General features: G+C 46.4%; 1 protein-coding gene across 2 annotated transcripts in view; it reads right to left on the reverse strand.

The window, feature by feature from the left end:
- LOC119978090 (katanin-interacting protein) overlaps positions 1-17387 on the reverse strand; it is a 307079-nt gene that overhangs the window by 243563 nt on the left and 46129 nt on the right. The window contains exon 1 of one of the 2 annotated variants that reach the window (XM_038819488.1): positions 15428-15536. The exons of the other annotated variant lie outside the window; for it this stretch is intronic. Coding sequence (XP_038675416.1) covers positions 15428-15434 — 7 coding nt within the window. The 5' untranslated portion in view covers positions 15435-15536. Of the gene's footprint in view, positions 1-15427; positions 15537-17387 lie in introns of those variants that run through there. 2 annotated transcript variants of the gene reach the window in all.

A 17387-nucleotide genomic window follows, 5' to 3' on the forward strand; every position in this document is an offset into this window, starting at 1 on the left:
AAGGCAACAGTGACTGTCTTTGACATCAAGGGGGTATCCAGCTCATTGTGGGATCAATGTTGATGGCAATGGTGTGGGGGAGAGAAAAGACCTGGATTTAATTTTTAGATTACGTCCCAATCGACCAGAAAATATTTCTATTTTCCCCATCAGCTTGCTTTTTTTTTCAAATCACCACCCAACAGGACATGGCAGGCGGCTTGTCTGCACGGCACCGCTTCTGTTGCATTTCTACCTGATCACATCTTGCTGATCGTCCAAAACCTACAGATGCCTCCTTAGTTTGGACCTGTCCAATCATCATTGACAGGGAACAGATTACAGAGATCAACATTAGTGGATGGTGAATGGTCAATTCGAGGCTAGATAATTGCTGAGCCTCCTTTATTAGTGGGCAATCTGTTTCCAGCTCCATGTTGTGGCAAACAGTGGAATAATTTATCTACTGGTCACCTCCAAATCTAATTGAAGCCTAACTGCCAGGCTTTAAACCTTTGTAGTAAAATTTGAATCACTGGCAATTGCAGTGATCCCTCTGCAAAAAAAAAAAACAGGGCATAATACTTTTGTGCTTGTGTAATCACCCCTCAATACTTGGAATCCAAGTATTTTTCTGGTAAAATACCACACTCCCTCCAAAGTCAATATATCCTCCTCCCCAAGTATTGTGCCTAGAACTACTCTGCAGATGTGGAGTAAACTAAAAGGCTTCCCTTAGCTGCAACCGATTTGGAGTTCCAAAATAGCAGCGCTGCACACTGTCACCATCATTGACCTTCTCTGTATACTACTGGCAGTCATTAGGTGGGCGTGCGAACCACTTTACAAATACAGCATCCAGCACACTTCCCCATTGGCAATGTGCACATGTACCACCAAGGTTATTTTGAACATTCATCAGGACGTGACATAGCCTCAGGAAATGTGCACTCACCGAGCCTAATTTCACTTGTCAATTATTTTCTTCAACAAGTAACCTCCATTGCCCAACCATTCATTGTGCATTAATAAAAACATTGCCAGAAAGGTGTATTATTATTCACCAAGAGGTTGAGGTTCCGTCTGTTTGCACTCTGGGTGGAATCCATTGAAACTGCTAAACATTTAGGAATTCCAAACTCAAGTGAGTTGCACCCAAATTCATTTACATTGGTATTTTCCACAATCTTTTACATTGGTTAAAGATTCAATTCACCTGAATCAGGCTCACCCATAAATTTGGCCATTGCCCCGAATCAAAATTGAGAAATTTGGGAAGACTGCAAATTGCAGCCATTTCCTTAGGCTCACAGATACTAACAGATTTGTAAATGCTTTCTTAAAGTAAAAACATTTCAATAAACTAACTAGTATGAGCCACAAAACCGTGAACTGACTCAGTATAGTTTACATTATTTCTAGTGATTTTTAATGAGGTTACTCAAAGAGGATGAGACACTTTTTGAAAAGATTTAATTTCCAGGATAAACTCAATTTTCATTGTATTAGTAAAACTGGACCAGATTAACAACCTTACATACATCAAGGAATACTTTTTAAAATGGAAAGGGAAAATCAATGAAGCTTGAATACACTGTCCAGGTTCTTGGAAGATTTTATGACACGGAACAAGCATGTGAATTTTAGCAGAAACTTGAAGTGTAACCTACCCAGCAAGTTCATTGTGGACACAATTTTCCAGTTAAAAAACTGATAAGAATGGATACTACGCTCCAAACAGAAGCATTCCCAAAAAACATTAAGGTCCATTATGATTCAGCAATTGTTTCATTAGATGGGGAATTTGCTGATATTACTCTACTATTTAAAAAGGGTAGGAGAGAGAAACAAAGTAACCACAAGCCTGTCACTATCAGTTGGGGAAAACTGCAAGAATCATTGGATAGAGCAACTGAGAATGTGAAAAAATCTGATCTGATCAGAGAGGGCCAATGCTATTTTGTCACGATTAATTCATGTCCTACCAATCTCATTGAATTTTGTTTTAAAAAGCTCAGTAATAAGATAACTTTAATAAGTACAAGGGGAGTCCACACCGAGTAAGATAAACAAAGTTTTATTTACATGAGCGATATAAACATTACCGGTGGATCCATACTGGGTTCCTCAGGTCACTGCCCGATCTTTTATATATTGTTTAATTGAGATACCCCGTCCCAAGTGGAGGAGCTCGTACTCCGCAAGGAGCATGGGGAAGACAAGCATTCCCACCCTGTAGGTTCCGTGCGGGATATTACAGTAACATTCAATGGCTATTCTCCATTTGAATTTGCTAAAATTCCACACAAAAGGTTATTGGCACAAATATGCACAGATTTGGTGGTAGGCTTTTGACGATTGGCAACTGGTTGGAAGGTAGAAAATAGAGTTGGCATAAAGGGCAGACACTCTTAGGGCATGACGTGTGGTGATCGCCAGGGAAGTGTTCTGGGCACTCAACTTTTCACCATATTTAACACTGATTCGATTGAAAGAGCAGAGAATTGTATTTCCATGTTTGCAGATGGCAATAATAGTGTAGGAAGTTGCAAACGGACATAGGTTAAGTAACTGGGGGAAACTGGCAGAGTTCAATTTGGTAAGTGTTGGACCATTGGCTTTGAACCCAAGAAAAATAAATCGGCATACTTTATAACTGCTGAGAAATTAGGAATGACAGAAGAATTAAGAACTTTGGCAATCAAAGTAGACAAACTACTATATGCTACAAAACCTATTAAGGCGACGAAAATGAAAGCAAATTACTTTGGATAAGTGATGAAAAATCTCAATATGTCTAGCAGCATCTGTGAAGAGTGAAAAACCGTTAACTTTTCAACTCAAATATGACTTCTTTGACATTGAAAGAAGGTAGAAATGTGATGGTTTTCTGCTAAAAAATGGGGGGTGGGGGGGGGGGGGGGGGAGTGGAAGCAAAATGAAGAGGGGAGATACAACAAAAATGAAGGCCTGATATGTTGAAGATATTTTCAACCCTTGCAGGAAGCAAGACTTTTTTTAAAATAAATTTAAAATGCCCAATTCTTTTTTTTTTCCAATTAAGGTACAATTTAGCATGGCCAATTCACCTACCCTGTACATCTTTTGGTTGTGCGGTTGAGACCCACGCAGGGCCAGGGAGAATGTGCAAACTCCACACAGACAGTGACCTGGGGCCGGGATTGAACCCGGATCTCGGCGACTCGAGTCAGTGGAGCTAACCACTGCTGCCCCAAAGCAAGTTTTCAAAACTGAATTGAGCCTATCAATAATTCTTGCTAGAGGAGGACTTGAAGCGGAAAATGACCATCCACACACATTAAGGGTTATTCAAGTATAATCGTTTCATTTTTGGTGTATCCTACAGTCCAGCGATTTCTAAAGGACAATAGGAAACCTTTTACATGACACTCCTCAAGTTGCAGTATTCTTAGTTGACATTTTAATTTGGGGTAAGACTGAGGAGGAGCACCTCAGCAACCTGGATTAAGTTTTAAAAAGGTTTTCAGAGGCAGGACTGTATCTGAAGAGTTGCAAGGGCATTTTTCAGGCATTCAGCGTGGAGTTGCTAGGCCACAGAATCACAACACAAAGCTCATCTCCTGTGGAGGAGAAAGTTGAAACGATTAAGAAAGCTCCAGAAATGCGGCTGAGCTCAGGTCATTTGCCGGTTTGATAAATTTTTATAAAAAGTTTTTTCAGACCTGTAGGTGATCCACTGTACCTACTTCTGCACATAGGAACAAAATGGAAGAGGGAGTTTGCACAGAAAGCTTTCAAAGATGTGAAGGTGCTGCTGCAATTGACAAATCGATAGAATCCCTATAGTGTGGAATGAGGCCATTCAGCCCATCAAGTCTTCACTAACCCTCTAAAAAAGTACTCGGCCAATGCCCACTCCTCCCATATCTCCGTAACCCGACCTAACCGGCACATCTTTGGACTGTGGGGGAAGCCAGAGCACCCGAAAAAAACCATGCAATCACATGGGGAACGTGCGAACTCTATGCAGAGTCACCCAAGCCGGAATCAAACTAGGTCCCTGGCGCTATGACACAGCAGTGCTAACCACTGTGCCGCTCCATGGCATTTTGATCCGGACTGGGAACTTATTCTATCATGCGATGCCTCATCCTCTCATGTAATGGAGGACCGGTCCAACAACAAACCCATTGGTTTTGCATCTAGAACACTGACAAAGGCTGAAAAGCTCGACAAAGAAGGTCTAGCTATCGTTTTTGTGGTAAAAATATTCCATCAGTACCTCTATGGTTATTTGTTCACCATATGTATGACCAAAAGCCTTCAATGAGCCTTTTCAGCAAGTTAAAATGTATTCCTCCCCTGGCTTCAGCAAGAATACAACGCTGGGCACTTACATCATCAGGACAGCATTGTGTACAGGGCAGGGAAGGTCATCGACAGCATATCAGTACAACATCGTGTACAGGGCAGGGAATCATAGAATTTACAGTGTAGAAAGAGGCCATTTGGCCCATCACCTCTGCACTGGCCCTTGGAAAGAGCACCCTACTTATGCCCACACCTCCACCCTATCCCCATAACCCAGTAACCCCACGTAACCTTTTTGCACACTAAGGGCAATTTAGAATGGCCAATCCATCAAACCTGCATATCTTTGGACTGTGGGAGGAAACCCACGTAGACACGGGGAGACCGTGCAACCTCCCCACAGACAGTGACCCAGGGAATCGAACCTGCGACCCTGTAGCTGTGAAGCAACAGTGCTAACCACTGGGCTACCACGCTACTGGGAAGGACATCATCAGTGTATCAGTACAGCATCATGTACAGGGCAGGGAAGGACATTGTCAGCTTATTAGTACAGCATCATGTCCAGGGCAGGGAAGGACATTGCCTGCATATCAGTACAGCATTATGTACAGGGCAGAGAAGGGCATTGTGGAATTCATTCTCACAGGAAGTAAATGATGCTAAAACAGTGAATGTGTTCAAGAGGCGACTCGATATAGCACTTAGGGCGAATGGGATCAAAGGCTATGGGGAGAAAGCAGACTTAGGCTATTGAGTTGGATGATCAGCCATGATCGTGATGAATGGCAGGCAGGCTCGAAGGGCCAAAAGGCCTCCTTCTGCTTCGATCTTCTATGTATCTATGCACGGTAGCACAAGTGGATAGCACTGTGGTGTCACAGCGCCAGTGTCCCAGGTTCGAGTCCCTGCTGGGTCACTGTCTGTGTGGAGTTTGCAGGTTCTCCCTGTGTCTGCATGGGTTTCCTCCGGATGCTCCGGTTTCCTCCCACAGTCCAAAGATGTGCAGGTTAGGTGGATTGGCCATGATAAATTGCCCTTCGTGACCAAAAAAGGTTAGGAGGGGTTATTGAGTTACGGGGATCGGGTGGAAGTGAGGGCTTGAGTGGGTCGGTGCAGACTCGATGAGCCGAATGGCCTCCTTCTGCACTGTATGTTCTATGTTTTATTTATGTCTGCGTATCAGTTGTGTACAGGGCCAGGAAGGGCAATGCTAACATTGATGCATTAAGTTATTCAAGGGCAGCACAGTGGTTAGCACTACTGCCTCACGGTACCAAGGCCCCAGGTTCGATCCCCGCTCTCAATGTCCGTGTGGAGTTTGCACATTCTCCCCGTGTTTACGTGGGTTTCGCCCCCACAACCCTTTGGCCATGCTAAAATTACCCCTTAATTGGAAAAAATGAATGGGGTACTCTAAATTTATTTTTAAAAAGTCATCTCCCTGTACTGGATTTGCCAATCCGGGTATTGTGCCCTCCTGAGACAATTTTCCTACTAGAGAGACTTACCCAATCTCCAGTAAGTGCCAAACAAATTCAGCAGTGGACAGACAAAGATCCTATCCTGTCACAAGTTAAAAAATCTCTGATGCATGGATGGCCATCTATCATATAGGATGGTGAGGTACAAAGAAGAGCAGTGTGCAGGATAGCTGCCTACTGTGGGGGTCGAGTGTGATTGTTCCACCCCGGTCTTTCGCAAGTAATGTATGAAATTCATGAGGCCTATCCAGTGCTTCTCGAATAAAGAGTCGAGCCAAGTCATATATGGTAGCCGAATATGACCAGGATTTGGAGAACAAAGTGAAATCCTGGTCTGCATGTCAATCTAACCAGACGATGGCACCACTTGCACCATTACATCGTTGGGAATGGCCTGATTGTCTTTGGTCGAGACTTCATGAGGATTTTGCAGATCCTTTCATGATTTTAGTTATAGTGCATGTACATTTTAAGTGGTTAGAAATATACATCTTGAGCAACATTACAGCTCTCAGTACCATAGAGAAGCTACGCCAAGTCTTTGCAACTTGACATCCAATGGTGGGGATGTGCTGAGCAGTCGCATATCAGGTGACTCTCCTCCAGAATTCAAAATAGGCACTTTTGGATGAATTTAGCCTGAAAATTCGGACTCATTCTACCCATAAACAAGAAAGGAAGAGGAAAGGTGCAGTATTCCAGTGAATGGGAGCTCATGAGGCTGCAGAAAAGGTAGAAGCAGAAGAAAAAGACAGGAATTGCGAGCGGGCAAGTCAGCGGACCCGAGGCAAGGGGTCCCCGGCCACCCCCAAGAGAGGGTGACCGACAACCCAAACAACGGCCTCCTCTCCTCCCTCCCCCCACCCCAACCCCCTCCCCACCCCCAGGGCCTGGAGATGGATGGAAGATATTCCTGGCTAAGGAATTGGCCGCAATGAGGGAGATAATCAAAGTAGAAATCCAGGTGGCGGTCAAGGTGGTAGCGACGGATGCGCTGGTCGCCATGCAGGTGGTGATCGATGGAATGGAGAAGAAACTGGAAGCTCAGGGAAAGACGATCCAGGAGCATGAAAAGGCGTCGACTGACCAGAGCCACAGGATTGTTGCTCTGGAAGCCGAAATAATAAGGTTGGTGGAAACCTAGGGGAGCCTGAAGGGGAAAGTCGAAGTTCAGAAGCGGTCTCGGCATCAAAACACCCGAATTGTGGGCCTACCAATGGGGATCGAGAGCAGGGACCTGACCGACTATGTTGCCCAGATGTTGGGCAACTTAGTCAGGAGGGACAGCTTCTCCAAGCTGCTGGAGATCAACAGGGCTCACAGGTCACTCCAACCGAATGCCAAAGCTGGGGGGCAGCCACGGCGCTAATCGCCAAATTAGACGACACCAGGATCGAGAGAGGATCCTGCGTTGGCAGACAAAAGCGATCAGTTGGGAAGAACACAGAATATGTGTACACCAAGACATTGGGGCAGACCTGGTAAAGCGCAGGGCCAAGTTCAACCAAGCAAAATCGGCACTGTACAAAAACGGATTGGACTTGGGATGCTATTCCCAGCCAGGCTCTGGGTGACATTCCAAACAAAGGAACTTTATCGTAACACCCTGGCAGAGGCAGATGAGTTTGTGCGGACAAATGACCTGAACAAAGAGCAGACAAGGCAGCATTGGGGAAGGTGCAGAGAGAGGAAGGAGATTGGAAAGTAAAGGACATGAATAATGTTTGTGTGGGACAGTACTGCCTCACTATGAGCAAGAGCACCAATCACAGGAAAGGGCAAGGGCAGCCGAGCGCAGGAGAGGGTGAAGAGGAGACAGAGGAACAGCTATTGATCAGGCATAGGGAAGGGGTAAGGTCAGCCCAGGAAGGGTGGCGCCACTCCAGCAGGGAAAGATAGCACTAGGAAGTATGAAAGCACCTCCCAGCAGGGAGGGAGTGTCTGGTGGGCGGTGACGGGCGTGGAGTGGGAGGGTCCACTGACAGACTGATCAAACCCCAGAACAGGAAAAAAAGACAGGCATGGTTCAGGAACTGGGGACGTTAATGGAGCAGGTGGGGGCAGTGGACCCATTGCGGTTCCTGCACCAAGGTGAGAAGGAATTCTCGTTCTTCTCATTAGTACACAAGGTATATACCCGTACTGACTTCTTTGCAGTGGGGAAATAGATGCTTCCAGAAATAGTCAAAGTGGAATACTCTGCGATAGCCATCTCCGAACACGCTCCACATTACGTGGATGTGAGGTTGGAGACGGGCCATGCCCAACGCCCCACATGGAGGTTGGACATGGACCTCTTGGCCGACAAGGTCTTCTGCTAGAAAACATCACAGGCCATAGGGGAGTACATTGCTAACAACCAGAATGGGCACTCTCGCCTTCCACGTTCTGGGAGGCACTGAAGGCAGTGATTAAGAGAGAGATTATAACCTACAAGACTCGTAGAGAAATGGAAGAGAGGGCAGCAACTGATCGACTCCACCCTGGATGCAACAGAAGATACTCTGAGCCCCCGGCCATAGAGCTTCTGGCAGAGAGGACGAAGCTACAAGTGGACTTTAACCTGCTATCCACCAGGAAGGTAGTGCACCAACTCCGCCAGACATGGGGGCCTTTTATTAACATGGAGAGAAGGTTAGCCGCCTGTTGGCTCATCAGCTGAGAAAGCAGGCAGCCATGAGGGAAATAGCCCAGGTAAAGGATAGCAGAGGCAGACTGGTAGCCAAACCAAAAAAGGTCAAAAAAGTATTTGAGGCTTTCTACCGGGGACTATACACCTCCGAGCCTCCCAACAGTACTCGGGGATGAAACGGTTAATCAATGTACTGGACATGTCAGTCATTGGGGAACGATAGATGGAGGGAGCTGGGAGCACCAATTGGACTGGGGGAGGTCATGGAGAGTATCAACTCCATGCAGGCAGGGAAGACGGCGGGACCAGACGGGTTCCCGGCAGACTTCTACAAAACATTTGCACCGGCTCTTGCCCCACACCTACAGGAGATGTTAGCAGATTCGCTCGCAAGGTCGCCCTGCCTCCAATGCTAATTCAGGCCACTATAGGTTAGGTGGATTGGCCATGCTAAATTGCCCGTAGTGTCCTAAAAAAAAAGTAAGGTTAAAGGGGGGGTTGTTGGGTTACGGGTATAGGGTGGATACGTGGGTTTGAGTAGGGTGATCATTGCTCGGCACAACATCGAGGGCCGAAGGGCCTGTTCTGTGCTGTACTGTTCTATGTTCTATATCGCTAATACCCAAAAAAGACACAGACCCGACGAAATGCGGATCATATAGTCGCATTTCGCTGCTCAACGTAGATGCAAAAATACTTACGAATGTCCTGGCCAAGAGTCTGGAGAACTGCATACCAGAGTTGGTCACAGAGGACCAAATGGGCTTTATCAAAGGTAGACAGATAACTGCTAACAACAGACATCTGCTGAATGTGATGGAGGTGATCATCTCCCTGGACGCAGAAAAGGCCTTCAACAGAGTCGAATGGAAGTACCTCACTGAGGAACTGGAGCGGATTGGGCTACGGATGGGATTCACCTCGTGGGTGGAACTCATGTACAATGCCTCCAAGGCGAGCATTTGGAACAACACCACCAGCTTGAAATACTTGGGGAATCCCTAAGATAATACTGCAAAGAAGAAGCATGGGTGGCCTGACTCTCCCGAACTTGCAATACTTTCACTGAGTAGCCACAGCCAAGAGGGTGAGGTGATGTGTAAGGGAACCAAACATGGAATGGATGAGGATGGAGGAGTCGTCCTGAACGGGAATGACCATCCGAGCCCTCGTGACGACAGTGCTCCCATCCCCGCTGGCACCACATCCAGCCCAGTGGTTGTAGCAACACTAAGAACCTGGAACCAAATGGGGCAACACTTTGGTTTATCCGAGGTGTCCACCATGGCCCCCATCTGCAGCAACCACAGGTTCCGACCAGCCATGCAGATGCCACCTTTATAGGTGGAGACAGAACAGGGAGACGTTAGCGATCAGGGACTTTTACATGGGGAACAGACTCGCGAACTTAAAAGAGCTGACGGAGAGACTGGAACTACCAAATGGACAGGAACGCCAACATTTACAAGTCAAAAAACCTTCTCCGCAAGTAGACGACAAGGTACCCAAGAGCCCCGAGAGGCACAATGTTGGACGCAGCAGTATGGAAAAAGGGAACTGCGGGGACATAGACGGATGACTTTTAGAAAGGGCAAGATCACCACAGGACGGAGCAAAGCAGAAGTGGGAGGAAGAACTAGGGACAAAAGTAGAATAGGGACTCTGAAGCGAAGCACTAAGTAGGGCCAACTCCACCTCCATGTGCGCAAGGCTCATGCAGTTTAAAGTGGTGCACAGAGTACACCTGACAAGACCCCAAATGAACAGGTCCTTCCAAGAGATGGAGGACAAATGTGAACAGTGCCAAGGAGGCCCAGTCAACCACGCCCACTGTTTCTGGGCTTGCCCCAGGCTTGTCGACAGGGAGTGAGGGTGGAGCCATGCCTGAGAGTGACAGTCTTTGGGGTATTGGACCAGTCAGAACGACATATGTGGAAGAGGGCTGACGCTCTTGCCTTTGTTTCCTTAATCGCCCGCCAGTAGGCAATCAGCAGCACCACCCACAGCTGCAGACTGGCTGGCAGAACGGTCAGAATTTCTCCATCTGGAGAAGATCAAATACACCATCCGAGGGTCAGATGAGGGCTTCAACAAAGCATGGGGGCCATTCATCAGCCTGATCCAGGGCCTGCTTGAAGCCAACAACAGATAGAAATGAAGGGGGGCGGGGAAGCACAAGGGAACCACCAGGGCCACAGAAAGCAGACAGGAACAGGAGTACCCCCAAGGGAAAGCCAATAGGCTACCCAGTGAGAGACCGATGTGGGGCCATAAAGCCCTCCCCCACAATGCTATAAGAGCAAAACGAGTGACAAATAAACCATCTACGGCAAAGGAAAGGGCCTAAGACAGGGTCCAAAAGAAAGTCGTAGAAAAGGGGATGGTGGAAAAGAGGGGTGAAAAAAGGAACAGCATATAAATTGTAAATAATAACTGTTTCAATCATTGCCTGTCCAGTGCCAAAATGTAAACATCAATAAAAATATTTAATTTTAAAAAGTCTTTGCAACTCATGGGTTCCCGGATTCTCTCGTTTCTGATGATGGTGCAACATTTATGGGCAAGGTTCCCCAAGAGTTTATGCAAAGGAATGTACGCACCATGCCTTTTCATCCACCTTCAAGTGGCTTGGCAGAGTGAGCTGTTCAGATATTGAAGGAAGGATTGAAGAGGATGGCAGGTGATATTTAGGGACCAAGCTCGAGAGGTTCTTATTTCAATATCGTATCACACCACAAACACTGTGGCTCTCACCAGATTAATTATTGACGTGTAGAAGACGGAAGTCTCATCTGGATCTGCTACTTCCAGATGTCAAAGCAAAAGTGCAAAAGCAACAAGAAAAGCAGGAGACACATGATTATCATGCTCAGGGGAGAAGTTTTAACCCAAATGATTGTGTTTATATCAGTAATCCTGGCAGTAACCAGAATTGGTTACTTGGAGTTATTCTTAACCAAAATGGTGCAGTATCTTTGGTAGTGAAATTGAACAATGGAAGAACTGTTCGCAGGCACCAAAATCATATTCATCTATGCCATGACTCTGAGACAGCAAAAGTTCCAGTTAACATAATAGAAGGAGATGTGGCTGTGGAAATTCAAAAAAAGGTTCCTGTTTTACCAGGACTTTCAGTGGCGACTACTTCAGGAAAGGGCACTCTTGCACAGGTACTCAACCCCCCTATTCCTGTTCAGTTGAACTAAGTCAAGCGTCATCAGAGTTGAAGGAGTCACCACTGGTATTGTGAAGATCAAAGCATAGTCGCAAAACTCCTGAAAGACTAATTAAGGAAATAGTTTCACTGTATTTCTCTCTTGAAAGGAGATTAAAATTTAAGATGGGAGATGTGTTATAGAGTGTTATTATTATGCATCTTCTTATTTAAATCCACTGCCGGTGTCATCAGTAAGTGCTGTGATGTAATTAGTTGTTGTTACCTGTGTATATTCATATGTAACTGTCATTAGTTTTAATTCTATTCTGTTGCTGTTATTTCAATTTTATTTTTATATATTAAAAGATTAACTTTATTTATTAACTTTAATAATGTGTTTCAACAACCTTTTTATGGTCAAGTTACCACAGATACCAAGGACTAAAGTATGGAATTACAAAGACAGGTGACATAAACAAAGGGGTGACATGGTCGAGTAGTTAAGATATTGAGCTGGATTCTCCGGTCCCCCAGCCAAATGTTTCTTGGCGCTGCGCCGTTCGCTGGCAGTGGGATTCTCAACTCCCGCCAATTGTCAATGGGATTTCCAAATAAAGCCACTCCACGCTGCTGGAAAACCGACAGGCGGAGGTGCACTGTCAGAGGAAAAAAAAATCCCAACGGCTGGGAAATTCCAGCCATTAATTTACAAACACAGAGAATACAATACTGGATTTTATAGAAATGGGTATAGAGAGCACTAGCAAAGAATTAATGATGAATTTGTACCAAACATGGATTAGGGATACATCAAGTATTGTATGACGTTTACAATACTTAATTATGGACATGAGTATTAAAGCCAAAGATTCACCAGAATGATATTAGGAATGGGAATCCATAGTTCTGACAAGAGACTCTAGACAGAGGAATTATTTCCACCAAAGTAGAGAAGACAAAAAGGAGTTAATTGAGATCATAAAAATGATTTAAATTTCAATGGACTGAACATGGAAATATGATTTCCTCGAGCCAGTGACAAGGGCTTATCAACTGAAAATTAACACTAATAGAGGAGTTAGGGATATGTTTTTTTACACTGAGGGTTATTGAAGCATGGAATTATATACTAATGGGAGCAGCTAAGGCAGAGATCAATGCACCTTTTAAGAGAAAATTGGATAAATATCTGAAGCAGAAGATGAGGCTATTGTGAAAGCAGAAGGCACTGGCATAAGTTTTGGATTCCTCTCACACACAGCCAACATGCACAATAGGTCAATTGGTCCCAATTTGTGCTATACGCTCCCAGGGGCCTGACCTAGAATTACCTCTGAACGGTTTATAACTTTTATTCTTTAATATCATTCAGCAGTATAACTCCTGCCTGTGAGGCTGCTGCATTCTTGGACATGAATTAATCTCAGCTCACTGTGAACAGTCCATCTGTTACAGTTACCTCACACCCTTCATAAATTTGAGGTCATTCAAAACAATTTTGTGTGTCCTAAATCACACCTTCTCATGGTCAGTCACCCATCAACCCTGAACTGGTTGACCGATATTGGTTCCTGGTCTGACAGCATCTTGATTTTAAAATCCTCAACCTTTGTTTCCAATTACTTCCATCTGTTTATTCCTTCCAATCTCTGTAACATTCTTTCACCCTAAATCTTTTAATGGGCTCTATGCTTCCTTACCTCTGACAGTTTTACACACGAGCAGTGCGAGGCCACATCTGGAGTTAGGCACAGAAAGAGTGAGTTTTAAACTTGGGAATTTGAAACAGAGTGGGAATTTGGGAATTCGGTACAGAGCGGGATGAAGTGCTCTTTGATTTTTCGCCTTGATTTGTAACTTTTAAATCTTCCAACTGAAGCTACAATGAAGAGCGTTGATTGGTAAGTAGTGGGTAAGGTCAGTAAGTCTTTAAAACCTTTATCACTTGTGGCCATCTAAAACGGCCACCCGCAAAGAGTGATGGGAAATGTGGTCAAGCTGGAATAGACAGTTTGTAAATATACAAGCTGCAGCCCAGACTTTATGCAGAAACTCACACCTACTGAAGGCTGTTTGGAGGTCTTCCCGGGACAATGGGCTCCAGATAGAAACTAACAATTAGTGGCAGACTCGCGGCGCCTGCTTGTCTTATTTGAAAAGGCCTACGTGTCTTGGACACTAACGGCCATGGCCAACCGGGGCCCACCCAGTCATCCAGGTGTCCACTCCTAATTGACCAGGGTCAATTTGAGTGATCGAGACCCTATCGATCCATTGGACCTTCACCTGCAACCGCCCAAAAGGGCGCGAAAGATCGGAGGATAAGAAGAACAGCGTAGGCCATCTCTCACTCTCTTTCGACTGATCTCCGACTGTAGCACAGCTACCAACATCAGCCAAGTTCAAGGGCCCATGAAAACCATCGAAAGACGACAACCGAACACAGACCGCCTACAAGGACTCCAGCCCCGCCAGAATTCAGAAACCAGATGAGGCCATATCTACCCTACATCTACCGGTCACCTGGAAGTTAGGTTAAGATCGTTTAAGTGTGTTAGTTATAGTCCTAGTGTGCATGAACGTGTGATTACTTAAGTAAATGATCTTGTGTGTAGTAAATAAACTCTGATTGAACTAAAATACTTGTGTGATTATTTGTCCACCATACGGGTTAAAACACACACTGTGGTTATGAAAGAGCAACCCACTTATGGTTTGAAAATACTTTTTGTGGTTTATAATCTTTACGGGCTATAATTGATAGTGGCAAGGAAAGAAGGGCCATAGAAAATTGGATTTAATCTAATATAAAGCATGTTCCAAAGGTTTAATTTAAAGGGGTAAATCATGACAGGAGAGCTCAAAGCCTTGGTTTGCTCATCTTGCTCTATGTGGGAGGCTGGGAACATTTCCAGTGCCCGGAACCAGCATGTGTGCCGGAACTTCGCAGAGTGGTCGGCCTGTGGAATTTGTTACTGCAGGAAGCAGTTGAGGCCAAAACATTGCAGTTAGATATAACCCAAAGGGAATCAAAGGGATGGGGGGGGGGGGGGGGGAAGAAGAGTGGGATTAGGCTATTGAGTTGGATGATCAGCCAGGATCATAATGAATGGCAGAGCAGCCTTGAAGGGCCGAATGGCCTCCTCCTACTCCTATTTTCTATGTTTCATCACTTAATCCCTTCAGCTGCCTTGGCCCAAGGCTCTAGAATTCCCTCCCTAAATCTATCACTTTAGCAAGCTTTTGGTTCCCTGTCCCGATACCATGACAGATTTTATTAAATAATCCTTCTATAAAAGTATTTTACGATATTTTACAACGTTATAGGTGCTATATAAATGCAATTCTGCTGCCTGTTTTTAAAGAGTGCCAAGGTTACGCCTGTACAAGATCCCATATTATTGACTGAGAGTCCCGAGTGATACTGACAGAGTTAAAGGGTCAGACCATCAGCCTGATGAAAAGTGCGGTTTGTAAGGGACAGTTTGCGGAGTGTGTAGAGAATGTCAGAGTTGACAATCTGCCTGTCACTAACACTCCCTGACTCACACCCACTGCGGCCATAGCAACGGACAGAGCGGCAGCGAAACACAGGGAGCCCGGCCCGGGGGCCAGGCCAGGCCGCGTCTCTCCTCCCCCCCCCCCCCCGGCTCCCGCTCTCTTCCCCGGGGTCAGGGTCTCTCTCTGTCCCCGGGCACGGGGTGACCTCTCTCTGTCTCTCTCCGATGTGGGGGTCCAGATCCCGGGTCCGGTCTCTCTCTCTGCCCCCGGGTCGGCCCTCTCTGTCTCCTCGAAGCCCAGTCTCCCTCTTTCTCTCCGGCTCCGGCTCTCCCCGGGCCCCACTCTGGGCACTGTATGTATGTCTCTCACTCACTCACTCACCCTTCATCCTCTCCTCACTCCCGCTTAGCGTTGGTAACGGCGGCAACAGCCAATCACATTGTATTTCCGCTGGAAGCCAGCCAATATCCGCTACTCAGGACAACGAGGTAGAGTGGGAATCTGGCACCTCTCCCAAACAAAACAAATCTCCCAAAATACCACGCCCCCAAAAGATAAACCCAACCCCCCCCAAAAAAAAACCAAAACACCCCTCCCCAAAGAAAAAACCCAAACCCCTAAAAACACCCCTGTCCCCCCAAAAAACCTCCTAAAACATCCCACTCCCCAAAGTAAAAACCCAAACCCCCTAAAATATCCCCCCCAAAAAATCCAAACCTCCTAAAAAACATCCCTCTCCCCAGAGAAAAAACCCCAACCCCCTAAAACATCCCCCCAAAATAACCCTCCCCCAAAAAACACCCCCAAAACATTCCAACCCACAAAAATACCCAACACCCCCCTCCACAAAACATCCATCCCCCAAAAAACCCAAACCCCCTAAACATCCCTCCCCCAAAAAACCCAAACCCCCCCTAAACATCCCTCCCCCAAAAACCCAAACCCCCCGAAACATCCCTCCCTCCAAAAAAAACAAGCCCCCAAAACACCCCCCAAAAACCAAACCCTCGCAAAACACCCCTCCCCCAAAAAACACCCCCAAAACATCCCTCCCCAAAAAACCCAAACCCCCCCCAAAAACATCCCTCCCTGCAAAAAACCCAACCCCCCAAAAACATCCCTACCCCAAAAAACCCAACCCCCAAAAACATTCCTACCCCCAAAAAACCCAACCCCCCAAATCAACCCTCCCCCCAAAAAAACCAAACGCCCAAAAACATCCCAATCCAAAATAACACCAGACACAAAACATCCCTCCCTCCCAAAAAACCCAAACCTCCCAAAACATCCCCCCAAAAAACCCAAACCCCCCCTAAACACCCCTCCCCCAAAAAACCCAAACCCCCCTAAACACCCCTCCCCCCAAAAAACCAAACCCCTCTAAACATCCCTCCCGCCGAAAAAACCCAAACCCCCCAAAACATTACGCCCACAAAAAACCCAACCCCACCCCCCAAAGCACCCCCCCAAAAAAACACCCGCAAAACATCGCTCCCCAAAAAATACCCCTCCCCTCAAAAACACCCGCAAAACATCCCTCCCCCAAAAAACCCAAACCCCCCAAATCAACCCTCCCCCCAAAAAACCCAACCCCCCCAATACAACCCTCCCCCAAAAACCCAACCCCCCCAAAACAACCTTCCCCAAAAAACCCACACCCCCCCCAAAACGCCCCTCTCTCCAAAAAAACACCCCAAAACATCCCTCCCCCCAAAAACCCCAAACTTCCTGAATCATCCCTCCCCCAAGGGCAGCGTGGTAGCATAGTGGTTAGCACAATTGCTTCACAGCTCCAGGGTCCCTGGTTCGATTCTCAGCTTGGGTCACTGTGTGTGAAGTTTGCATGTTCTCCCCATGTCTGCGTGGGTTTCCTCCGGGTGCTCCGGTTTCCTCCCACAGTCCAAAGGTGTGCAGGTTAGGTGGATTGGCCATGATAAATTGCCCTTAGTGTCCAAAATTGCCCTTAGTGTTGGGTGGGGTTATTGGGATAGGGTGGAGGTGTGGACCTTGGGTGGGGTGCTTTTTCCAAGAGCCGGAGCAGACTTGATGGGCCGAATGGCCGCCTTCTGCACTGTAGATTATTTTGATTCTATGAAAACACCCCCACAAAACATCCCTCCCCCCAAAAAAACAATCCCCCAAAACATCCATCCCCAAAAAACACCCCCCAAAACATCCCTGCCTGATAAAACCCATCCCCCCAAAACATCCCTCACCCCCAAAAAACCCAAACCCCCCAAAACATCCCTCACCCCAAAAACCCAAACCCCCCAAAACATCCCTCACTCCCAAAAAACCCAAACCCCCCAAAACATCCCTCACTCCCCAAAAACCCAAACCC

This window comes from Scyliorhinus canicula, chromosome 15 (genome assembly GCF_902713615.1).
Source record: "Scyliorhinus canicula chromosome 15, sScyCan1.1, whole genome shotgun sequence".
NCBI classification, from domain to species: Eukaryota; Metazoa; Chordata; class Chondrichthyes; order Carcharhiniformes; family Scyliorhinidae; genus Scyliorhinus; species Scyliorhinus canicula.